The sequence below is a fragment of the Trachemys scripta genome, chromosome 24, assembly GCF_013100865.1.
Source record: "Trachemys scripta elegans isolate TJP31775 chromosome 24, CAS_Tse_1.0, whole genome shotgun sequence".
In the NCBI taxonomy this organism is placed as follows: Eukaryota; Metazoa; Chordata; order Testudines; family Emydidae; genus Trachemys; species Trachemys scripta.
This window is the reverse complement of record NC_048321.1, coordinates 14361643-14386739: the sequence shown is the minus strand read 5'-3', so window position 1 is coordinate 14386739 and position 25097 is coordinate 14361643. Positions and strand designations below refer to the sequence as shown.

Genomic DNA, 25097 nt, shown 5'->3' with positions numbered 1-25097 from the left:
TCTAGGGGCTTAGACAAGATAATGACCAACACAAGTGTAAGTGTTGCTTTGCAGGTCCTGCCACTAAGTATCTTTAAGTTGTTTTTGTTAATATTTCTGATAGGCCGTAGGATGGGGGAGATAATACCTCGGAAAGTGGGAAGTGCTTCCGAATGACAAATGCTTGCCTGTGTTAACACACAACAAACACGGAATGGCTGCCTACAAAACTGTTTCACTAAAAGAGTTATCGACGTTCCCCCTAAAACTCAGGACAGCTTTCTTACCCCCAGGGCCTGAGCTCTGTGGCTTTTTAAAAAAATTGTTTGTCCTCAGTTTAGATTTTAAAAAACATTAAAAAAGAAGAAAGTGTGTTTGTGTGTGTGTGTGTGTGTGTGTGTTTTGGGGGGGGGGGCAGACTTCTTATCTCTGGTAAGAAACAGCTAACTTTTTTTACATAAGCTAATTTTTTCTTCTGTTTTTTGTATAAATCCAAACTTTAAAAAGCAATCTTGTTTATTTTTTTGTTAATTTTGTTTTTTTATTAAAACACATCTGTAAACTCCCCTCAATTGCCAGTTTTCATATTCTTACCCAATTGCTGTTTTGGTACTTTAAAAGCACTATTTTGAAAAGGACAGGCTAGTATCTTAAGCCTTTTTAGTTCACTAAACTTCTACAAAACATCCCTAAGAGTGGCCTTGTTTCGTTACAGCTCAGTCAATACTGATTTTTCATGTTCAACTTTTAAAAAAAGAAACATAATGCTTCAAATAGGCCTCACTGCATACAGAATATCCTTTTAAAAGGTCACGTTATATTACATCTTAGTCAATGCTGTATTTTCATGTTAAATGTTTTAAAAAAACCCGTTATATAATGAAACACTGCATGTTTAGCAAGTGTTAAAAGTATGGGGGAAAGTGGAGGGGTGGGGTGTTCTTCAGACAAAAAGCCTTGGTTTTTGTCTTCTACAATCAGTAAATAGAATAAAATACTTGTTATAACTTTCACAAAGTGTCTTTCAATGCAATCTTACCATTTGTTAAAACTTTAACAGCAGTTAAAAAGTTAGGAAAGAAGTCTCTGTAAAAAACAAGCAAACTGAAGGGGTGACCCTAGAGCCTTGCGAAGGCAGACTATAGTGCATGGAGCACTGGCTAGCCGAATTAGTCGTATCTGTTTTTAAAATATAGAAAAAGCCACAGTGGTTTTCGCTCTGGGGTGTTTCTGCATGCTCATTTCTTTTTAATTGAAACACACCTGTAAAATGTTAAATAAAGGGCTCTGTCTTCATATAGGTTTGTCTTCTAAGTGTTTATTCCTTTACAAAACTTAATATAACTTTCACTTGTATTTGTTAAAAAGTGGGGGAAGAAGCAGCCTTCTTATCTCTGATCCATTGACTCACACAGGCTGTTTTTGCTGACAGTGGCTTTGCTGCAAAAGCACGCTGCTTCAAATTGTCCTCACTAAAAGATGACCGATGTTAGTCTAAAACATAGGGGGAAACTTTTAAAAACTGTTTGTTACTACGGGCTTATGGATTTAACCTTTATTAAAGCACCTATGTAAAAGGGCTACATGGCAGGAAAGATGCTTGGGGGAGGGGGTCTGTTTTTTTAGATAAGAATAAGGCAGTTAAAGGGGAGGGGGTAGTGAGGGGCGGGGAGGGAGTTGGCTCTTGTACACAAATCTTGGGACTATAGGATTGGTTCAGGAAAATGTATTCTATGATGCAGCTGTAGAACAGCATCTGATTGGTCCAATCCAAAGGCAGAGATAACTAACCTGAGGGATTGTAAGTCTTGGAAGTCAGGGCCGCCTGGTGGGGGGCAAGTGGGGTAATTTGCCCCAGGCACCACAGGGGCGCCACAAGCCCTGGCCCGGCAGTGCTCCGGGTCTTCGGCGAAGGGGGGGGTCCTTCAGTGCTGCCGAAGACCTGGACCGCCGCCGGGTGAGTACAAGCGCTGCAGCTCCCCTGCTTTGCCCCAGGCCCCCTGAATCATCTGGGCGGCCCTCCTGGGAGTTCCCTCCTTCCCCAGGAACAGCCGCAAGGGTAAGATCTCTCTCTCTCTGACTCAGCCACGGGCTGTCTATTTTTGCCCTTTGCAAAGGGGTTTTGTTTCCCTTTCCTTGCCCTGTTCTCTCTTTTAACTTCTCTTTATATGTTTCTCTTTTATTTCACTCTTTTTTAAATGCTCTTTTCTTAACCTACCCTTATATTTCATATTTTAAATGTTTTTTTATTAACCAACCTTTATATTTTTACCGTGTGCTCACTAAACAGTCTCTGCTTTATAAAATTCCTTTTTTTGCCATGTGTGTTCTTTTTTGTGTCAATTTCCTAGAATCATAGAATCATAGAATCTCAGGCTTGGAAGGGACCTCAGGAGGTATCTAGTCCAACCCCCTGCTCAAAGCAGGACCAATCCCCAACTAAATCATCCCAGCCAGGGCTTTGTCAAGCCGGGCCTTAAAAACCTCTAAGGAAGGAGACTCCACCACCTCCCTAGGTAACGCATTCCAGTGCTTCACCACCCTCCTAGTGAAATAGTGTTTCCTAATATCCAACCTAGACCTCCCCAACTGCAACTTGAGACCATTGCTCCTTGTTCTGTCGTCTGCCACCACTGAGAACAGCCGAGCTCCATCCTCTTTGGAACCCCCCTTCAGGTAGTTGAAGGCTGCTATCAAATCCCCCCTCATTCTTCTCTGCTGGAGACTAAACAACCCCAGTTCCCTCAGCCTCTCCTCGTAAGTCATGTGCCCCAGCCCCCTGATCATTTTTGTTGCCCTCCGCTGGACTCTCTCCAATTTGTCCACATCCTTCTTGTAGTGTGGGGCCCAGAACTGGATGCCAGTGCCATAGCGAGGGCGAGGTGAGTGAGGCACTTGCCTCGGGCACGCAGAGCCGAGGGATGGAAGTGTCCCTGCTGGACCGAAAGCTGCGGCTCTCCCGGCTGCTGCTGCCTCTATGGCAACCAGAGATGCCGGCCGGCCGGCAGAGGGCTGAGGGTGAGCAGCCGGCTGCTGCAAGTCAGGAGGGGGAGGAGGGAGGCACACACGTGCTTCTCAGACGCAGCCTTTCCCTCCCCCGGCACCCACCTGGAGGAGACGCTGAGGGGGCTTCTGGTGGGAAACAGGATCATTGGCAGTGGATCTCACTCACCTGAGCAGCTGCTGGGGCTTTGGTGAGTGTTTGACACTGTGATCCGCCCCCCGCCCCATCCACCACTCCTGCAAACTGGGCAAGGGGCAGCTCCCCCCCCCCCCCCAGTGAGGCTATGGCGAGGGGCAGCAGAGGAGGAAGGAAGCTACATGTGATGGCAGTCCCCTCCCCCCCAGCACCCACCACCCCCTCTCAGAGCCCACACCCCCTCTCCGGCCCCAAAACTTTGTCCCAGAGCCTGCACCCCAGACTCCATCCCAGAGCCCAACCTCTCAACCGTCCTACACCCCAATCCCCTGCCCCAACCCAGGGCCTGCACCTCAGACCCCCTCCCCCCACCCAAACTCCCTCGCAGAGCCTTAGGCAGGTGGGGGGGGGCAGAGTTCGGGGGGGGCGGGCTCTGAGTGTTCTGGGTACCACCAAAATTTCCACAAACCTGCTGCCCTTGATACTTGGAGGGGGGGGGTGAGGAGGCGAGTCGGTGGGTGGAGAGGGGAATCCATTTTCAGTATTTTAATTTTTGGTACTGCATTGATTGACTGCTGTGTGCATTAATATAGTGACCCTCTGGGTCTTTGAATGAGGCTTTATACTTGGGGGGGGCGAGCGGCGAGTCGGGGGCAAGCGGGCGGGTGAGCGGTGGGTGGGCAAAGAGGCGAGCAGTGAGCCAGCAGGGGTTCTAGGGGTGGGCATGGGGGTTTCTGGCAGGGGAGGGAGAAGGTGAAAGGAGGCAAGTGGTGGGTGGGGGGCTGACTAGGAGGGACACAGCAAGCCAGCGGGGGGGCAAGGGGGTGAAGAGGGGTGTGATGGTGGGGCCGAGCGGGGAGGGGGTCGGGTCCTATTTTACTGCTGTGATCTGGTCACCCTATGCGTGCTGTTTCTCCCCCCCCCCCCAACCTTCCTTTTCGGCTGAGATGTTATTGACATAATCTGGGACCGTATAGAACACGGGTGCAACCAAAGTCCTGTAGTGGCACCAAATCTTGTATAAAGGGGGTCAAATGAGATGTCTAAGACAAGGTTATGGTTTGCTGGTTATGATTATACTCTCTTTATGTGTGTATCATTTTTGTAGTTGAAGTTATGAAGGTTGGCTCTATACTGTCCGTACTTCAAACTTATGCTATGTTTGTAACTCAGCAAAGTATGCAGGGACTTGCCCATGTGACTCCATTTTGCTGTAATTTTCCACAGTAAGGATAAAGAGGTGTTCTTACACCTGGAAAAGACTATAAAAGGCTGATGCCTCATCTCCATTTGGTCTTCAGTCCTGCTTCATACCTCTGGAGGGACTTTGCTACAAGCTGAAGCTCTGGACAAAGGACTGAATGACCCATCCCAGCTGGGGATGTTCCAGAGACTTGATTTGAACCTGCAGTTTATTCTATCACTGCTACAAGCCTGAACCAAGAACTTTGCCATTACTGTATGTAATTGATTCCATTTAACCAATTCTAACTCTCATCTCGATCTTTTTCCTTTTATGAATAAACCTTTAGATTTTAGATTCTAAAGGACAGGCAACAGCATGATTTGTGGGTAAGATCTGATTTGTATATTGACCTGGGTCTGGGGCTTGGTCCTTTGGGTTTGGGAGAACCCTTTTTCTTTTACTGGGGTATTGGTTTTCATAACCATTTGTCCCCATAACGAGTGGCACTGTTGGGGATACTGGGACACTGGAGTGTCTGAGGGAAATGCTTGTGTGACTTGTGGTTAGCCAGTGGGGTGAGACCGAAGTCCTCTCTGTCTGGCTGGTTTGGTGCCGTAGAGGTGGAGAAACGCCAGCCTGGGGCTGTGACTTCCCTGCTCTGAGCGATTTGTCCTGAATTGACACTCTCAGTTGTGTCCCACCAAAGGCAGCATCGTTCCAGTGGCGTAGTCGGCAGGATCCCCAGCACCAGGTCAGTTAAGCTTTGGGTCAGAACCCCGCACTATCCACATTTGAATTTTGGGACTGAGAGTTTTGTTGGTTAAAGAGCAATTGCAATGGCTGAGCAAAGAGCATATGAGGGCCCGACAAAAAAGCCCTGGAAGATTTGTGTTCAGAAAAGGGGATAAGGTTTAGAAAGACGCTACAAATGAAGTATCAGAGGGGTAGCCGTGTTAGTCTGAATCTGTAAAAAGCAACAGAGGGTCCTGTGGCACCTTTGAGACTAACAGAAGTACTGGGAGCATAAGCTTTCGTGGGTAAGAACCTCACTTCTTCAGATGCAAGACTTGCATCTGTAGGGGCATCTGAAGAAGTGAGCTTCTTACCCACGAAAGCTTATGCTCCCAGTACTTCTGTTAGTCTCAAAGGTGCCACAGGACTCTCTGTTGCTTGCTACAAATGAAGAACTGAGAGATCTGTTAATGGCCAGTGATCAGGGGGCAGGAGCACAGCCCTTCCCTGACCCTACAGAAGCTGCCGAAGCAATTGGAATGCAAAAGGCAGCAAGTAAACTGCAACTTGAGCATGAACAAAGACTGGCAGAAATTCAATTGCAGGAACTGGAAGCTGAGGCAAAAGTGGAAAGATTTCAGCTCCAAGTCAAAAAAGCAAGGGAAGAACAGCAGAAATTATATCCTCTTGAAAGTCCAGTTTCTAACAATGTTGGTGTCAAGTATCAGAGGGGGAGCCATGTTAGTCTGAATCTGTAAAAAGCAACAGAGGGTCCTGTGGCACCTTTAAGACTAACGGATGTATTGGAGCATAAGCTTTCGTGGGTGAATGCCCACTTCATCAGACGCAATGTTGGTGTGTTGTATAACTCTGAGCAGTTGTCTGGGTGTAACCAAATGTACCCCAACACTGCCACCTTTTATGTAAATGCTGTTACTGTGTGTTCAGTAAAGAGTGGCTCCATAACTTGTGCCAATGCTCTGTATGGGAGTGGTAATGAAAAAATTATAGAGTGTAAAAGTCAAGGGCAAATGATGGCTTCTAACATCACTCTTATTAAAGCAGATCTTGTCAAAGGGGAAGATTATTTACCAAATCAGAGTGTGAATGTTGTAGTCCTCTATGAGTTTACTGTCCGTGTGCCTTTAGCCAGAATCCACCTTGAATGGAATGGGACTCAACATGAAGTTATAGCTGGGGTAAGGAAGTTATTGCCTAAGGATCTTTTGACTGGGGAAGATGTTAAAGCTTTGTTCAGTCCAGGTAGCCAGTCACAGGACAGGAATGATCTTAAACCTGTGTCTATTGTGGGCAATGATTTGCTGGGGAGGGTGTCTCCAAAGGTGTGTCTGAGGAGAAGAGCTGTCTGTCTGTAAATGAAGTGTCTGAATGTCTGTCTAATGTCTCAGAAGTAAATCTGAAGTTAGATCAAGAGCAGAAAGATCTCATTGGGCAGGACAATGTTTCTCAGGAGCAGAGTAAAGTGGATGGTCAGGTGGAAGCCCTAGCTGAGGAAGGAAAGGGGAGATTTTGGATGGGTGATGGATTGGTGGCTCGTACAGCTTGTAAAAGGGAACCTGAAAAGGTAACTGTGATTTGCTGGCAGTAGGTCAGTGTGGTGAGAAGAGCCGCAGTGTATCTGTTGGGAGCGGCCGTGTGCCTGGTAAGGAAAGTTTGAATGAGCCTCGGCAGTCTTGTGAGCTGATGGGTTTATCTAGTCAGCAGTTTGGGAAGGCCAGGAGAGTGGAAGATGGGTTTGTTTCCGCACGGCAGGCGGTGCTGGGGGGGGATTGTTTCCACGGGGCGGGGGGCGCTGGGTGTGTGTGTGTTTTGAGGGGGGAGGGGGCACAATTTTATATTCTTGCCTCGGGCGTAAAAATAGCTAGTTATGGCTCTGCTGGATGCAATACTCCAGATGTGGCCTCACCAATGCCGAATAGAGGGGAATAATCATTTCCCTCGATCTGCTGGCAATGCCCCTACTAATACAGCCCAAGATGCTGTTGGCCTTCTTGGAAACAAGGGCACACTGCTGACTCATATCCATACTTTGCTGCATTGTTTCAGTATGTAACTCCTTTGGGGTTTAGAGAGCATGGCCCCTACCACCTCCTTTTTTCTTACTCTCCCCCTCCCCCTTAGGAAAAAGATTTAAAGGGGCCATGCTCTCTAAATCCCAAAGGGGTTACAATACAAAATAAATCCTAGACAAAACATCCTGAAAAAAAGGAAACATTCTGTCTGGACATTTCCAGAATTAAATGTTTTGGTTTTTTTCAACTCAAAGTGTCCTTTTGTTTCAAAATCGACAGCAATTTTTATTTTAAACCAATTTTAAAATTATATTAAATGCTTGAAAATGAAACAAAACCATTTTGTTGTTTGGCTTTTCAGTTGGACAAGAAATTGGGCCAACTCAAAACAATTCCCTCCCCTCCCCCCCCCCCCCATCTTTTAGAACTGCTAGTGACCCAAAGATTTGTTATTTGTGCAGCTCTGTTGCCTGGTGCTCCACCCTTTCCTTCCTCATTTTGGTCTTGACTCTCTCCTCTTCCCCTCTGGCAGAGCTCGCCTTGTCAGCTGTGAGAAGCTCCGTTCAGCTCCGAGCCCAGTCCCGTGGGCCTCCCAGCACCATGATGGTTTCCTTCATCCTCTGCCTTCTCCCTGCTCTCCTAGCTACAAGTGCACAAGGTGAGTCATCCGCTGCTGTGGCCATGTAACCCCCCTGGACTTGGACCCTTTATACCCCACAGATCCCCAGTCAGGGGAACATCCAGCATGTGCAGGGAGGGGGGATTAGCTCTGTGTGGGGTACAGAGCCTTGTCTACACTATGGTTACTGTAGCCACTTAGCCACAGCGCTGTAACTGGGCTGGCAGAGCCCCATAGTGAAGGTGTTGCCTGTCCCAATGGACGGGGTTTTCCATCCTTCTAGGAACTCACCTCCCCGAGCGATGGTAGTCGAGCCCAGGGAAGCATTCACCCGTCGACCTGCACCTACTCCAGGGGTTAGACTGGTCTAGCTGTGGTGCTCAGGGTGTGGATTTTCACACCCACCCCCCACCCTGAGCGCCACAGCCATATCACCCTAGCTGTTTAGTGTAGACCAGGCCTGAGGGACACCGTTACTGCCCTGAATTCTCATTTCCACAAAGGCCCCTCGGCACTGCTTTGGCAGCAGAAAGGGGACTTAATATAGGAGTAAATGACACTGCTTGGGGATTGAGTGTAACCTGGAATCGCACCTACAATTTCCGGTAGCAGAGGGCTCGCCAACCTAGGAAACAAAGACACAATGAGATCCAATGGCTAAGAGTTGAATTTAAACTAATCCAAAGTGGAATAAACCCTGGCAAAAGCTTCTCAAGATGGGGGTGGGGGTGGACGGATTTGGGGAACAAGGGACAATGAACGTCCTTTTGTTCTATTTTTTTCCTGGCAATTTCCATCCTTCCCATCCCCGACAGACTGCGAACGGCTGGGCTGATCCAGAGGGCTGTGTGCTAAGTTGGCTTCACCTTAAGCCACCTTTATGTCCCAGAGGCTCGGGGCCATGTAAACAGGCTATAAAATGGAGGCACCTGTCCATCAGAGAGCCTTCCCAATGGGGATCAATCCCCACGTGGCTATGGGCAAGACAGCTGGCTTCTGCACCCCAAACCTTTCTGTCAGACCCCTCCGCTGGCCGACTGCCAGCCCAGAGAGCCTGGCTACTTTCATCTCAATGGCACTTCTCTGCTTCTGTGCAACATGCTAACGTCTGAATCCTGCATCCGACCAATTCCAATAATCAGGCATCACTGGGCAGAACCCTATTGATTTTGGGGAAAATGAGAGAACTGGAAGAGGGAAATCAGGGACACACAGAGCCATTGGGTCTGGCCAACCCAGCCACACTTTCAGCCCCCTCTGTAATTGTGTGTAGATCAGAGTCGGTTGGTGGTGACAATGACACCTTCCAGCGCATCAACCCAGCCAGCCCAGCATCCCCATGGAGCTTAACATGTTACACCCTGAGCAGCTGATCTCCCAGACAGAAAGACGGGTGATGATGGGGGGGAGAATGGAGGGTACACAACAGCTGTGGCAGCGTGGGGGGGAGAATGGGGGACCCTGGTATGGGGGATGGGGATTGGGGGGCACACAGAGCCCCTGGCATGGGAGTAGGAGGTGGGGGACTAGCCAGGCATCCCTGCAATGGAAGGGGATGGGAGGGGCATGCGAGGAGTTTGGGAGGGCCATGGGGGGCTGCCTGGAGCCCCGGGCCATGCATTGGACTCAGCAAACACAAGCTGTGAAGCGAGCGACTCTCCAGTACTGTGAATACCTGCACAACGGGAGCCACATCTGGGGTGGGCGGAGTTTATTTTGTGGGCGGAGCTTGGGAAGAGCACCATCCCCTTCACCTGTTCCCAGTCCGACCCCCTGGGTACCACTGGCCCAGGGGCTGAAAGTGTGTAATGGCTGAGTGTCGCCGAGGAAATTGGGTCCATTAACCCCACGGCTTGTTTGGAGCAGAGGGAGAAGACTGGGGCTAAGGGAGGGGACACTGTTACGCCACAGTAAGAAGGAAACACTGGTTCTTGTTCTTTCTCCAGCGGCGACCCTGACATGCAAAACCTGCGTTGGTTCAGCAGACGCCTGCCGTGCTGCTCAAGGGACCTGCAGCGTAGACAAGGCTACAGGTGGCTGCTTTTCGGTGGCAGAAGAAATTACACTGGGTAGGTGACACTGCTGTCAATCCGGGCACATCCTACCCTGCAGTCTGTCACCAGCCTCATCGCTAAGGCCAACCCCAAACAGTCCATCGACAAAGCACATTCACCCGGCACAGAACACTCAGTCTGGGCTCAACGCTTCATTTATTCAGGCAACGTTACGGTGTTTCCTGCCTTCTGGAGTCAGTTGCAAATCTCCCTTTGACTTCAAGGCAGCAAGGATTTCAACCCTTGTGTTTTATTTATTTATTTATTTTTATTCACGGAGTTTCCTTCTCCACAACGGCGTCAAAAAGCTAAATGAAAATGGCCGTTCTGAATCATGTTAAACACAGGAAATTGGTGCTGAGATCCCTTGTACACTGCTGGCTTGCACCCAATGTCCTGTCTGAAGCTGTTAGTCACCTGTTTTTCCCCTTGCTTGGGATGCAAATTCAAGATGTTTTTTGCCCTTTTGACTTAAAGAGATTCCAAACCCTCTCCATGTTCAACTCCCTGAGCTCTTCAGGCCAGCGGATTTCACTAATTCCCTTCATTTCTCAATGTTTGCCCTTTTGAAATCGAAAACCTCAGTTACAGACCTGGTTTTGTTCATCCTCCTATTGAATTAAAGAGATTTAAGATTCCTCCATTTACCCTGTAAGAAGGATGCATATCTATCTATCTATCTATTTATCCACATACACCCATCTCTCTCTCTCTCTCTCTCTCTGACTACACTCAGGAAATTTTCCCAGCACAGTGACAAATGGGTTTATTAAAACTTCCACCCACTCAGGGTGCGGCTTCACTGCAGATGACCCGAGGTTTAGCTCTAATCCCCCACCACCGTCCCCTATTATCACCCACAAACGCTTTAACCTCAGAGGATACGAGCTGTGAGCTCAGGCCAGCTGTGCAGTTCAAGGTGTAGCTTAGACATGGGTTCCACTTTCACTTTGCAGTGGGGACGCAGCTGTAAACTAGGTTATTTCACACAGTTGCCCATAGTCCTCCAATGTCTTCCGATAATTCTTTCAGGGCCGTGTTTTCCTGCTCTCCTGCCTACTCCATTCTGCTGCATTGAAATCACCTGCCGGTTTATACCCTTTGGTGATGTTTTAAACCCCACATTCCCTGCAGCAGGCTCCGGCTCTACCCGGCTCTCAGCAGAGATGCCATCGCAGAGACTCACGGCAGAGAACGGCCCAGCTCAGGGCAGTGCTAGGAGCCCTGGGACATGCCCCCAAAGGCCTAGCGCTGCGCCGGGGTTAGTGCAGCACCGGCCTGGCGGTGTCCGGGTGGGTCTAACCCCCGGGAGGCGTCGCAGTGAGGACGCTCACCCCAGGGCGTGGCTAACCCGGGTTCACTCGGCAGTGCCGACACTGCCACCGAGTCCTAGACGCCAGGGCCACAGGGACCGTTGTGATCCTCTCGTCTGACCCCGCCTCAGCACAGGCCAGAGACCTGCCCCAGATCATCCCTAAGGCAGAGCTGGGAGAGACACCTCCCGTCTGGCTTTACACATCGTCACTGATGGAGAATCCACCACGGCCCCTGGGAGATTGTCCCAGTGGTTAATGACCCTCCCTGTGAAAAATGTTCCCCTTATTCCCAGTCTGAGTCTGTCCGGCTCCAGCTCTCAGCCGCTGGATGGCGTCCGACCTTCCTCTGCCCGACTGAGGAGCCCGTCAGTAAATGTTTGTTCCCCGGGTAGGATCACGTCACCCCCAAACTGTCTCTGTGTTCAGCTCCATGGATCAGCTCCTGGCGTCTCTCGCGCTAAGGCAGGTTTTCTAACCCTTTAATCGTCCTCACGGCTCTTCTCTGACCCCTGACTACGATGACCGGATGTCCTGATTTTATAGAGACAGTCCCGATTTTGGGTTTTTTTTCTTATATAGGCTCCTATTACCCCCCAACCCCTGTCCTGATTTTTCACATTTGCTGTCTGGTCACCCTACCACTGACCAACCTCCTTCCTGAATGGTGGGGCCCAGAACTGGACACAGGCTCCCAGCAGCGTTGCCCCAGGGCCAGACCCGGAGGTAAAATAGCTTCTCTGCTCCTCCTCGAGGTTCCCCTCCCAGCCTCTCAGTTCCGTTCTTTATTTTCTTTCTTTACAACAGTTGGGAAAAAGACCACGGGCTTCGCCAGTCGCTGTACAGATTACTATAATTTGGGTGTAAAAGACCCCGTCACTATCACTCTTGGGAATGGCACGTATCTGCGGATCAACACCACATGGTGCAACACAGACAATAACTGTAACTCGGCTGTACCGGAAGGTAGGGTATGGATCTGTTTTACTGGCCCCCTTTAAGGGCTTGTTCATCCTAACAATTAGACAGCGGTGAGCTGGGGTGTTTGTCACCATGCCTCAGTGGGTCACAACAGAGAATACCAAATTCAGGACAGGCTGCTGGGGAAAAGGGCAGACACCCTCCAAAACTGGTGGTTATTCTTCCATGAGAGATACCAAACCAGCAACCAACGTAAACTTCTGTCTCACCACACCAGCTAACAAGAAGTCAGCAATGCAGCCTCCTTAGGCCCTCCAGTCCTTGTATCACCACCAAAAACAATAGACTTAAAGATGAGTGTTTATTTAAAACCAATTTTATCAAACAAAAAGGTTCTTCTGATCCCAAAGGGCCAGCCACATACCCAGGTCACTATATAACTCAGATCTTACACAATAGTCATGCTGGTGCCAATCCTTTAGTATCTAAAATCTAAAGCAGGGCTGTCAAGTGATTACAAAATTAATTGCAATTAATCACACTGTTAAACAATAATAGAATATCATTTATTTAAAAATTTTGGGTGTTTTCTACATTTTCAAATATATTTATTTCAATAATAACACAGAATACAAAGTGTACAGTGCTCAGTTTATATTTCTTTTTGATTACAAGTATTTGCACTGTAAAAATACCAAAAGAAATATTACACTGCTCTACAGCCAAAATGCTTCTGAAATAAATGTAGTCAAACTTTACTAATTCTGGGTCACTGAGAACGAAAATGATGCTTAAAATTGTTGATTGGCTCTAGTTTTCAAGATATGCTATTGGGTCAGTATATACGACCCTTGACTTGGGAATGGCGGAGGATAAGTGAGTTATAAAGGGAAGGGATCTCAATTTAAACCAGAAATGACTAAAATACATCTTTGACTGGATCTATGAATAAATCTATGACTGGGTTTGGACAGTACTTGCTTTTTAGGCAAAACAATGAATGATGCAATCTGAAGCTGGTATTGCGTCATACATGATATGAATTGCATCATGTTATTCCTAGAAGTCATGGATGATGCAATCCTAACGAAGCTTACATCACTCTGCTGAACAAATTGCCCTATATCAGCTCTAGAAATCATACAGTGTTGTGCTCTCTTATTTGTCAGTGTTTGATTTTGCAAAGGGACACATTTCTGTTTAGCCAAAGTGAGCAGAGATGCCTCGTACTTGTGTGAACAGTGCAGATAACTTCTGCTATGTTTGTGGTGAAGTGACTTTTGCATCACAAAAGCGCAGTATAACCACTATGGTTAAGAAAGCCTATCACCTTTATTTTGGCTGCAAAATTGGAGATAAAGCAAGAGGTGGGCCCCACACATATGCTGCAACACTTGTGCAACAAATCTTCGCCAGTGGTTGAACAGGAAAAGGAAATCTATGCCTTTTGCAGTGCCAATGATTTGGAGAGAGCCAACAGATCGTACCAGCAATTGTTACTTCTGCATGGTGCCTCCAGTTGGGAAAGGTGTGTCAAAGAAGAAAAAGTGGACTGTGCATTATCCAAACATTCCATCAGCTATATGCCCAGTACCCCACTGAGAAGGGCTGCCGGTTCCTGATGCACCAGAATCATTCTCACTTGAGTCAGACGAGGAAGAGGAAGAGGGTGAAATTTCTGGTCCTGAACCATCAATGTCACAGGACCCACATTTTCTCCCATCCTCCTCCTCTGAACCACATCTCATAACACAAGGTGAACTGAATGACCTTGTCAGGGATTTGGAACTACCCAAGAGTAAGGCAGAGCTGTTGGGCTCCAGACTACAGCAGTGGAATCTCCTGGCAGGTGATGTTAGGGTTTCCATGTTCCGTGACCGTCAAAAGGATCTTGTCCCATTCTTCTTCATGGAAGGTGATCTTGTAGCCTGCAACAACATCGATGGTGTGATGGCAGTCCTCAACATCGTTCACGATCCAGATGAGTGGAGACTGTTCATTGATTCATCGAAGACGAGTCTTAAAGCGGTTTTACTGCATAATGGCAATGTTTTGCCATCAATTCCAGTTGGTCATGCAGTCCATATGAAGGAAACCTATGACAACATGAAACAACTTTTGAGGTGCATAGACTATGACCAACATCAGTAGCAGCTTTGTGGCGATTTGAAGGTTGTTGCTCTCTTGCTTGATCTGCAGACTGGATACACAAAGTACTGCTGTTTTCTCTGCGAATGGGATAGTCGTGCAAGAGATTCCCACTACATCAAGAAAGATTGGCCACTCCGACAGTCATTGGAGCCTGGGAGGAAAAGTGTTCAGCATCCACCACTTGTTGAATCAAGGAAGATTTTGTTACCACCCTTACACATCAAGCTGGGTCTGATGAAGAACTTTGTCAAGGCCATTGACAAAACACAAGCAGCTTTCAAGTACCTCCATGGAAAATTTCCAAGGTTAAGTGAAGCTAAGATAAAGGAAGGCGTCTTTGTTGGTCCTCAGATTCATGAACTTCTTCGAGATGATGCATTTGTCCATGCACTGCGTGGCAAGGAAAAGATGGCATGGAAAGCCTTCCAGTTAGTGGCAATAAATTTTCTTGGAAACAACAAGGCAAACAACTACAGGTTGTTGGTGGAAAACCTCCTCAAGGCATACAAAAGCCTTGGTTGCAACATGTCACTAAAGATACTTTTTTTGCACTCTCATCTAGATTTTTTTCCACCGAACTGCGGAGCAGTGAGCGACGAGCACGGCGAGCGATTTCACCAGGACATTGCAACAATGGAGAAACGCTATCAGGGCAAATGGAGCCCATCAATGCTTGCAGACTATTGCTGGACAGTGACAAGAGATGCTCCATTTAAGGAATACAAGAGACAAGCCAAGAAGCACCGAGTAGACTCTGAATAGGACTAAACTATGTACAGAATAGTTTTTTGCCTTTTGTTTCATAATAAATTTTATTTATATAACCCTTTTGCTGATTTTTAAAGTGTTACATAAATAGGACAGGTGAAATATTATCATGTAAAGCAACCATAAACACATGAAAAGACCTAGGTTTACAATTTATGATTAAAACTCTACTATCTACACAATATACATAGACATAAAATGTAAAAACTTAAATATCTTAGGAACAGTAGCCAATCAGTTGTTTTAATTGTCATATTTGAATTCAGCACATCAAAATACATAATAAATAGCACATTTTATCTCTGAAGCAGACGACTTCTCAAAAATTGTAGGCCAGTGTTATTTTTCAATTCACCTAATACAAGTACTCTCGTGCAATCTCTTTATCATGAAAGCTGAACTTACAAATGTAGAATTATGTACTAAAAACCCTGCATTAAAAAACAAAACAATATAAAACTTTAGAGCCTACAAGTCCACTCAGTCCTATTTCTTGTTCAGCCAATCACTCAGACACACAAATTTGTTTAAATTTGCAGGAGATAATACTGCCCACTTCTTGTTCACAACGTCCATGCTTATGATGGGTTCCGCTTGATAACAATCCAAGCAGTGCAGCGTGACACATATTTTCAGTATCCGAGTCAGATGCCACCAGCAGAAGGTTGATTTTCTTTTTTGGCGGTTCGATCTCTGTTGTTTCCACATTGGAGTGTTGCTGTTTTAAGACATCTGAAAGCATGGTCCACACCTCGTCCCTCTCAGATTTTGGACGGCACTTTAGATTCTTAAACCTTGGGTCGAGTGCTGTAGCTATCCTTAGAAATCTCACACTGGTACCTTCCTTGCGTTTTGTAAAATCTGCACTGAAAGTGTTCTTGAAATGAACAACATGTGCTGAGTCATCATCCGAGACTGCTATAACATGAAATATATGGCAGAATGTAAGTAAAACAGAACAGGGGACATACAATTCTCTCCCAAGGAGTTCAGTGACAAATTTAATTAAGACGTTATTTTAACAAGTGTCATCAGCATGGAAGCAGGTCCTCCGGAATGGTGGCTGAAGCATGAAGGGCCATACAAATATTTAGCATATCTGGCAAGTAAATACCTTGCAATGCCAGCTACAAAAGTGCCATGCGAACGCCTCTTCTCACTTTCTGATGACATTGTAAACAACAAGCGGGCAGCATTATCTCCCGTAAACATAAAGAAACTTGTTTGTTTTAGCAACTGGCTGAACAAGAAGTAGGACTGAATGGACTTGTAGGCTCTGAAGTTTTACATTGTTTTGTTTTGAGTGCAGTTATGTAACAAAAAAATTTCAACATTTGTGAGTTTCACTTTCACGATAAAGAGATTGCACTACAGTACTTGTATGAGGTGAATTGAAAAATACAATTTCTTTTGTTTATCATTTTTGCAGTGCAAATATTTGTAATTAAAAATAATATACACTTTGATTTCAGTTATAACACAAAATACAATACACCGGACCCCCGTTAGAACGCAGGAATCGGGATCCATGCGCAGTATCGCATTGACATGGGGACCACATTATAGCGGGGACCGTGTTACCATTACTACCATTGTAAATATTTACATTTGGGAGCCATGGCCGCGACCGCATTCTAAAAGAATTCACGCTATATAGGTGCGCGTTCTAGTGAGGGTCTGCTGTATATATGAAAATGTAGAAAAACGTCCAAAATATTTAATAAAGTTCAATTAGTATTCTATTGTTTAACAGGGCTGTTAAAACTGTGATGAATCACAATTATTTTTTAAAATTGTGATTAATTTTTTTGAGTTAATCACATGAGTTCACTGCAATTAATTGACAGCCCTAATCTAAAGGTTAATTTATAACAAGGAAGGAAGAAAGATGAGAGATAAAATGGTTAAAGGAATCAATTACATACAATAATTTCAAAGTTCTTGGATAGCAGTGATGGAATAAACTACTGGCTTAATAAGTCTCTGGTTGCTTCAAAATCATTGGAAGGTCCTTGGTCTCTTGGTTAGATGCTCCCATTAGTGTAAGTTCATAGTCCAGAGGTTTGAGCAGGAAAGAAGCAAAATGGAGAATGTTTCCAGGGCCTTTTATAGCTTCTGCCAAGTGAAGGGAAACCCATTGTTTTAGTTTGTGGAAAAATACAGGTAACAAGATGGTGTTTGGAGTCATGTGGGCAAGTCACATGTCCACGCATGACTCACTTAGTCACAGTAGAGGCCATGCCCATACATTTTCACAGGAAAGTCCATTAAGTGTTGTGATAAATGGGGGGGGGGGGGAGGAAGCTCCCTTTTATGAACACCCAGCCAGTCAGTCATCTATAAAATCCCTCTTAGTAGCTGTTCTCTACTTGTTTTACCTGTAAAGGGTTAAAAAGTCTCACTGCTCACTGCTTGCATAGATAAAAGGAAGTGAGGGGACACCTGGCCAAAAGAGACAAGGGGAAGGCCGGGACTTTTTAAAATTGAGAAAAAACTCCCCCTTTGTCTGTCTGTCTGTTGTTCTCTCAGCTGAGAGATAGAGCAGCAAGGTATGCTGTAAGCTTGGGCCAGGTATAAAAATCATCAGCATCATACTTAGAAACTACTCCTTTGAAACCCCAGATATGTAAGTAGATCAGGAATGTCTAGTTAGACGCGATCAGATTTAATTCTTCAGTTTGGGCTTGTGGATTCCTCTGCGCTAACCCCAGGTGCTGTTGGTTTGGTTTGTTTGCTTATAACCTTTAAGCTGGACCCCAAGAAAGTCATTTTTGGTGTTTAATCTCTAACAGCCTGAGTTTTCAGATGTTTTCGTTTTTTTTTCAATAAAATTTACCCTATTTAAGAACATGATTAGATTTCTGTGACTTAGGAGGTAAAGAGGCTGTGCATATATTAATCAGCTGATACAACAGCTTCCCTTCCCTTTTCTTTCTCGGCTGCCCCGAGGGAGGGGTGGAAAAGCCAAGGGGCCTTAGAAAAAATTGGATTGGCAAAAGGCAGTTTTCACTTGGGTAGTGACAGCCTTACCAGCCTGGAACGGCCAGTATTAATTTTTGGAGTCCTTGTGGGCCCCACCTTCCGCACTGGACATGTCAGAGTGGGGAATCAGCCTTGACAAGTGTAGATAGTGTCTTCCATTGTGAGCTCCGTGTTCTTTGATGGGCCATTCATCTTGAATAGTTCCTTCACAACTTGCTGGCTAAACACCTTGTTGGTGTTTCCACAGGAGCAAACGTTTGAAATACAGGTACATAGTTAAAACAACGAGGAGTCCTTGTGGCAGCTTAGAGACTAACACATTTATTTGGGAATAAGCTTTTGTGGGCTAGAACTCACTTCATCAGATGTATGGAGTGGAAAATACAGTAGGTAGGTATAAATATACAGCACATGAAAAGATGGGAGTTGCCTTACCAAGTGGGGGGTCAATGTTAATGAGGCCAATTCAATCAGGGTGGATGTGGCCCATTCCCAACAGTTCACAAGAAGGAGTGAACAACGAGGAGTCCTTGTGGCACCTTAGAAGGTGTGAGTATCAACAGAGGGAAAATTACTTTTTGTAGTGACCCAGCCACTCCCAGGCTTTATTCAGGCCTAATTTGATGGTGTCAAGTTTGCAAATTAATTCCAGTTCTGCAGTTTCTCATTGGAGTCTGGTTTTGAAGTTTTTTGAAGACTTTTAAGTCTGTTATTGAGTGTCCAGGGAGACTGAAGTGTTCTTCTACTGGTTTTTGAATGTTACAATTCTTGATGTCTGATTTGTGTCCATTAATTCTTTTGCGTAGAGACTGTCCGGTTTGGCCAATGTACATGGCAGAGGGGCATTGCTGGCACCTGATGGCATATATCACATTGGTAGATGTGCAGGTGAATGAGCCCCTGACAGTGTTGCTGATGTGGTTAGGTCCTATAATGGTGTCCCTTGAATAGATATGCAGACCGAGTTGGCACTGGGGTTTGTTGCAGGGTTTGGTTCCTGGGTTAGTGTTTCTGTGGTGTGGTGTGTAGTTGCTGGTGAGTATTTGCTTCACGTTGGGGGCTGTCTGTAAGCAAGGACTGGCCTGTCTCCCACGGTCTGTGAGAGTGAGGGATCGTCCTCCAGGATAGATGGTAGATCCTAGATGATGTGCTGGAGAGGTTTTAGTTGGGAGACAGGCTAGTCCTCGCTGTATTTTAAAGAAGCCTTATTGAGGGTGCAGGAACAAACCATCCCGATGTGCAGAAAGAATAGCAAATATGGCAGGTGACCAGCTTGGCTTAACAGTGAAATCGTCGGTGAGCTTAAACACAAAAAGGAAGCTTACAAGAAGTGGAAACTTGGACAGATGACTAGGGAGGAATATAAAATATTGCTTGAGCATGCAGGGGTGTAATCAGGAAGGCCAGAGCACAATTGGAGTTGCAGCTAGCAAGGGATGTGAAGGGCAACAAGAAGGGTTTCTACAGGTAGGTTAGCAACAAGAAGGGGCTCAGGGAAAGTGTGGGCCCCTTACTGAACGGGGGAGGCAACCAGTGACAGAAGATGTGGAAAAAGCTGAAGTACTCAACGCTTTTTCTGCCTTGGTCTTCACAGCAAGGTCAGCTCCCAGACTGCTGCACTGGGCAGCACAGTATGGGGAGGAGGTGAACAGCCCTCAGTGGTGAAAGAACAGGTTAAGGACTATTTAGAAAAGCAGGACATGCACAAGTCCATGAATCCAGATGTAATGCATCCAAGGGTGCTGAGGGAGTTGGCTGATGTGATTGCAGAGCCATTGGCCATTATCTTTGAAAACTCGTGGCAATCGGAGGAGGTCCCAGATGACTGGAAAAAGGCTAATGTAGTGCCCATCTTTAAAAAAGGGAAGAAGGAGAGCCCAGGGAACTACAGACCGGTCAACCTCACCTCAGTCCCTGGAAAAATCATGGAGCAGGGCCTCAAGGAATCCATTTTGAAGCACTTGGAGGAGAGGAAGGTGATTAGGAACAGTCAACATGGGTTCACCAAGGGCAAGTCATGCCTGACCAACCTGATTGCCTTCTATGATGAGATAACTGGCTCTGTGAATATGGGAAAAGCAGTGGACATGATATATCTTGACTTTAGCAAAGATTTTGATACGGTCTCCCACAGTATTCTTGCCAGCAAGTTAAAGAAGTATGGGCCTGATTAATGGACTATAAGGTGGATAGAAAGCTGGCTAGATCGTCGGGCTCAACGGGTAGTAATAAACGGCTCCATGTTTAGCTGGCAGCTAGTATCAAGTGGAGTGCCCCAGGGGTCGGTCCTGGGGCCGGTTTTGTTTAACATCTTCATTAATGATCTGGATGATGGGATGGTTTGCACCCTCATCAAGTTCTCAGATCACATTAAGCCTGGGGGAGAGGTGGACAGGGTCCAGAGTGACCTAGACAAATTGGAGGATTGGGCCAAAAGAAATCTAATGAGGTTCAACAAGGACAAGTGCAGAGTCCTGCACTTAGGATGGAAGAATCCCATGCACTGATACAGACTAGGGACCGAATGGCTAAGTGGCAGTTCTGCAGAAAAGGACATGGGGATTACAGTGGACGAGAAGCCGGATATGAGTCAGCAGTGTGCCCTTGTTGCCAAGAAGGCTAACGGCATGTGGGGCTGTATTAGTAGGGGCATTGCCAGCAGATCGAGGGAAGTGATTATTCCCCTCTATTCGACACTGGTGCGGCCACATCTGGAGTACTGTGTCCGGTTTTGTGCCCCCCACTACAGAAAGGATGTGGACAAATTGGAGAGAGTCCAGCGGAGGGCAACAAAAATGATCAGGGGGCTGGAGCACATGACTTACAAGGAGAGGCTGAGGGAACTGGGATTGTTTAGTCTGCAGAAGAGAAGAGTGAGGGGGGATTTGATAGCAGCCTTCAACTACCTGAAGGGGGGCTCCAAAGAGGATGGAGCTCGGATGTTCTCAGTGATGGCAGATGACAGAACAAGGAGTGATGGTCTCAAGTTGCAGTGAGGGAGGTTTAGGTTGGATATTAGGAAACACTATTTCACTAGGAGGGTGGTGAAGCACTGGAATGGGTTCCCTAGGGAGGTGGTGGAATCTCCTTCCTTAGAGGTTTTTAAGGCCTGGCTTGACAAAGCCTTGGCTGGGATGATTTAGTTGGGGATTGGTCCTGCTTTGAGCAGGGGGTTGGACTAGATACCTCCTGAGGTCTCTTCCAACCCATATCTTCTATGATTCTACGATAGCTGGAAACCGGGTTCGGAGCCCTAGGGCTGTTCATCGCTGGCCAGTCTATTCCCATGGGCCCTTGTGCGAAAAATTCAAAACCGCCTGTTTGGCCATTTCCCAAAACAATTTGATTTCCTGTCGCTTTCAGCTTTTGAATTAGTGAACAATCACAACTTAATGATTGCCGGTGTCACAGAGCCGTGGGAGAACACATACGGCTGGGATATCGGCTCTGAGGGGCACAGCTTGCTCCGGGCGGGCAGGGACAAAGGGAGGAGGGGTTGCCTTGGATAGCAAAGGTGTCTGCACCTGCTCTGAGGCTGAGATGCGAAATGGAGATAGACTCATTGAAAATCTCCGGGGAGGGATAAAAGGGGAAAAAGCCAGGGGGACCCATGGTCTGGTTGGCTACAGATCAGCAAACTAGGAAGAAGAGGTCAGTGAGGCTTTTTTAAACATCTAACAAAATCATGCAAAGCCCAGGACGTGGTGGTGACGGGGGACTTCAGCCACCCAGAGATTGCTGGGAAAATAACACAGCCAGGCAGATTGTCTAACAGGTTCATAGAATTCATTGGGGAAAACATTTTTTATTGAAATCTTCCCTTCCTTGCCATGGATTCAGGGCACCCACCATGCCCCCCTTCCCTCATTCCCCCCCGTATCAGGTCTGTGTATATGCCTCATTCCCCCTTATTTCCCCCCCCCCCGCCACTATCCTCCTTTCTGTCTGGGAGATCGGTCATTGCGGATGTCACCGTGTTACGCCCCCGGGGACACTGGGCAGAGCGGAGATGGGGTGTCAGTGGGGCCATCGACCAGGGGTTTGATCTGAGACAATTGCAGAGGTGGCTGGGATGATCAGATGTCAGGGGATCCAATTTCTCTCAAAGACGGCAGGCTTCTGGCCCTGGGTGCCTAGAAAATGCCCAGAAATTCTGGAACCGATCGGCTGCCAGGTTCAGAGTTTGCCGTGTGACAGACGGATGCCGTCGGGGCGGGGTAGAGACCTTTAAACACTCGGGCAATGCAGGGCAGCGGGCACACCGTATGGTTTGACCGAGGTTTAACCCACCCGGTAATCATGTCTCTCTCTTTCTGTTCTCAGTGCCCAAGGGGAGCACCACCTTGAACGGGCTGCAGTGCCCAACCTGCTTTGCTCTGAGCGCCGATCCCTGTGACAGCCACATCGCCCCTTGTACAGGGGACGAGACCTATTGCATCGATTTCGCTGGGACAGCACAGAGAGGTAAATTCCACCAGCTGGCCGCAGTGCGGGAGCTGCCCCGGGAATCTCATGGCTGGTGAAACCTAGGGCCGGTCTACACTAGAAGCGCTACAGCAGCGCCATTGTAATGCATCTGGTGAAGACGCTCTGTGCTGACGGGCGAGAGCTCTGCTGTCGGCACAATAAATCCACCTCCGCGAGCGGCAGTGGGGATGTCAGCGGGAAGTGCGCACCAGCACTTAGAATGGCGTAACTTACATCGCTGAAGGAAGTGGCTTCTTCACACCCCTGAGCGACATACTGACCCAAGCTGTAGTGTAGACAGACCCCTAGAGGCTCCCAGACCCTCAGGCTGTGCTGAGCCCTTGGGCGGGTGGGAGCCGCCAAGAGGGATTTTGGCCGGAGGGAAGGAGCGAGGAATTTGGAAGTTTTTCCTTCCAGACCAGCTCCTCCCTCCCAGTGATGCCGCCCTGCTCCTGGAGTTATGACAACGCGTCTCTTGCCATAGGAAGGGTTGTTATGTCAATGATGCAGAGCTTAGGAGAGAACCCAGGAGTCCTGGCTCCCAGTCCCGCTGCTTTAACCACTAGACCCCACTCCCTTTATGTTTAAGGTGGAGCTAAGCTATTGCTCAGTGCGGAAGCTCCTGTTCTCAGTGTGTGTCCAGGACTCCCAGTGCTTTGGGGTGTTTATACAATAACTGAACTGAACCTGGTCGGGGCTGCCGGGGACGGTGAAAGCTGCACCTGGGCCATTCACTTTTCACCACGGGCCTGGCCCCCTTCCCTTCGTCTTCTCCCCGAGATCCTGCGCCCCAGCCAGGCTGGAAACTGGAGCCCGGTCCGAGGCAGGGGACCCAGAGGGCAGGGACTCGGGCCGGGGGCTGTTCTCAGTCCCCCCACCCTGGGCAGGTGGAGAGGCCCAGGGTGCCCAGCCCTACAAGGGCTTCCAGCTTGGTTGGGGGGCAGGGCCTCGAGGGGAAGAGGAGGGGTAGGGCTGGGACCACGGAGAAGGCAGGGCCTCATGGCCCCCCCACTTTTAGGAAGACTCTGTCAACCTTGGCCTGGGAGTGTTCCCCGGGGGTGCCGGGTGCTGGGGAAGGAGCCGCCCCCGGGGATCAGCTGGTTCCAAACTCCAGCTTCAGTGTCTTGTGGAGCTGCAGAAAGGGACACAGGGGAGGCAAGAGGGGACCAGACGCCCGCCCTGCCGTGGCCGGTTACAGCGAGAGCAGGGAGAGCAGCGGGCGGGTGGGAACGGGAGGCAGAGGTGGGAACCGCTGGATGGTGGAGACAGAGGTTCTGGGGGCAGAGAAGGAACCAGAGCTGCCCCCGCCGAATAACAGACTGATTTTTTCCATCAGGTTCAGAGATATCACCATTTGCTGTAAAAGGCTGTGCTACTGCGTCCACAAAAGAGATTAAAGTTGGAATCACACTGCTTTCTGCCCTCTCCATGTTCACGTTCACAAAGGCGATCTCCAAACCTGCGGAGAAAACACCCACCAGTGGGGCCAGCCCGGCTCTGGGGAAATTCTCCTTTGCCCTCTACCTGCCTGGCCTGACTGGGCTGCTGCTGGTGAAGCTGCTCTCCTGACCCCGCCCTGCACGGCCCACGCAGCACCTGATTCCTGCCCATTGCAGCCTGAGCTATGAATCATACATTAAATTCTATTGATTGCTTATGAATTCCCAGTGATCACTGGGAGGTCTGACAGGTTCTGGGCCCTATTTCCATCCCAGTGTTACTAAAATTGCTGTTCAGTTGGGAACCCCGATGGGGCCGGTCGCAGCCCTCGCACTGGAGGAACTGTCTGTGTTTGTAATCGTTGATCAGCACATTTAGCAGAGTCCCAAACGCTCCAGCCCAGCCCGGGGGACAGCGGTAATACAGAATGTCCATCTGAACCGCCCCATACTCGCACTGCCCCTTGCAGAACAACCAGAAATGTTAGTCATTGTCTTCCTCCTCACCATCACCTTCCTCATCATTACCAATGGCCATGATCCGGGCACCCCTCAAACGCTTCATCTCGCTCGCCTCCTGCCCACAGGCTGCGGTGCAACTTTTATAGTATGTTACACAGATGCCACTGTGCCTAATGCCTATTCTATAGGGGCTTCTCCCCTCCTCCTTATCTATATCTCCTCACCCTACCGATGTCGGAGTCCCTTCTCCGGTAGGTTAGGATGTTACTGTTGGTGTCACTAGGCATCACCCTAGGTAACTCGGGAGGGTGGAAGGCCACAAAGTGTCAATGAAGCCTTCCTGCACTAGGCCTATATGAACCAAACTTCTTACATGTTTAAACTCTAATCAATCTCAAAAGCCAGGTGCAATTGGAATATATAAGCAACCAGTTATCTGTGTGCAACCCCCTGCTCACACCGGTATCAAGCGGTAATAATGAGGTCTGCATGTTTCTGGCTGAAGGGAAAAAGGACAAGATAACGGTTTAAAGAAGTTACTAACAAGCTAGGCTTATAGCTGCCAAGAATGACTTAACTGCTTAAATGTAATTGTTATTTGCTTAGTAACTGTTACCAGGGAAGGGAGGGGTAGAGGGAGAGGAAGGGAGGAGAAGGGGGGGGGTGAGGCTTAACTGCAAAATGTATAAAAGAAGAAAAACTGTTTTTGTTGGTGTACTTGATTTGAGACGTGCCTGTCTCCTAGCACCGCTTTGGGATCCCAAATAAACTTTGTTTGCTTCTCCACCCCTGGTGTGTTTATTGACGCGAAGCACACCGGGCAACGAACCCCACTGTTGCTGTCCTTGGGCC

The 25097-nt window shown here is 47.8% G+C and overlaps 1 protein-coding gene across 3 annotated transcripts; it reads left to right on the top strand.

The window, feature by feature from the left end:
* The first annotated feature begins 1759 nt into the window (after window positions 1–1759).
* Window positions 1760–24640, top strand: LOC117869759 (phospholipase A2 inhibitor and Ly6/PLAUR domain-containing protein-like). Of its 3 annotated transcripts, none has more exons than XM_034756845.1 (6): window positions 1760–1936; window positions 7602–7727; window positions 9635–9757; window positions 11863–12021; window positions 22201–22341; window positions 23681–24640. In XM_034756845.1, the coding sequence occupies exons 2-6, from the start codon at window positions 7670–7672 to the stop codon at window positions 23911–23913; spliced, it is 714 nt and encodes a 237-aa protein (XP_034612736.1). In that variant the 5' UTR covers window positions 1760–1936; window positions 7602–7669; the 3' UTR covers window positions 23914–24640. The 3 variants fall into 3 exon arrangements, with proteins under 3 accessions (XP_034612736.1, XP_034612734.1, XP_034612735.1); XM_034756843.1 differs by having other exon boundaries at window positions 1760–2038; XM_034756844.1 differs by lacking the exon at window positions 1760–1936 and adding an exon at window positions 4520–4577.
* The last annotated feature ends 457 nt before the right edge of the window (window positions 24641–25097 follow it).

What these genes read in the sequence shown, in the direction of transcription:
- LOC117869759 (XM_034756845.1), top strand. Translation starts at nt 7,670, where the DNA reads ATGATGGTTTCCTTCATCCTCTGCCTTCTCCCTGCTCTCCTAGCTACA. An exon ending in GGCAGAAGAAATTACACTGG is followed by an intron (nt 9,758 to 11,862) that starts GTAGGTGACACT and finishes TCTTTACAACAG; the next exon opens with TTGGGAAAAAGACCACGGGC. An exon ending in CGCTGGGACAGCACAGAGAG is followed by an intron (nt 22,342 to 23,680) that starts GTAAATTCCACC and finishes TTTTTCCATCAG; the next exon opens with GTTCAGAGATATCACCATTT.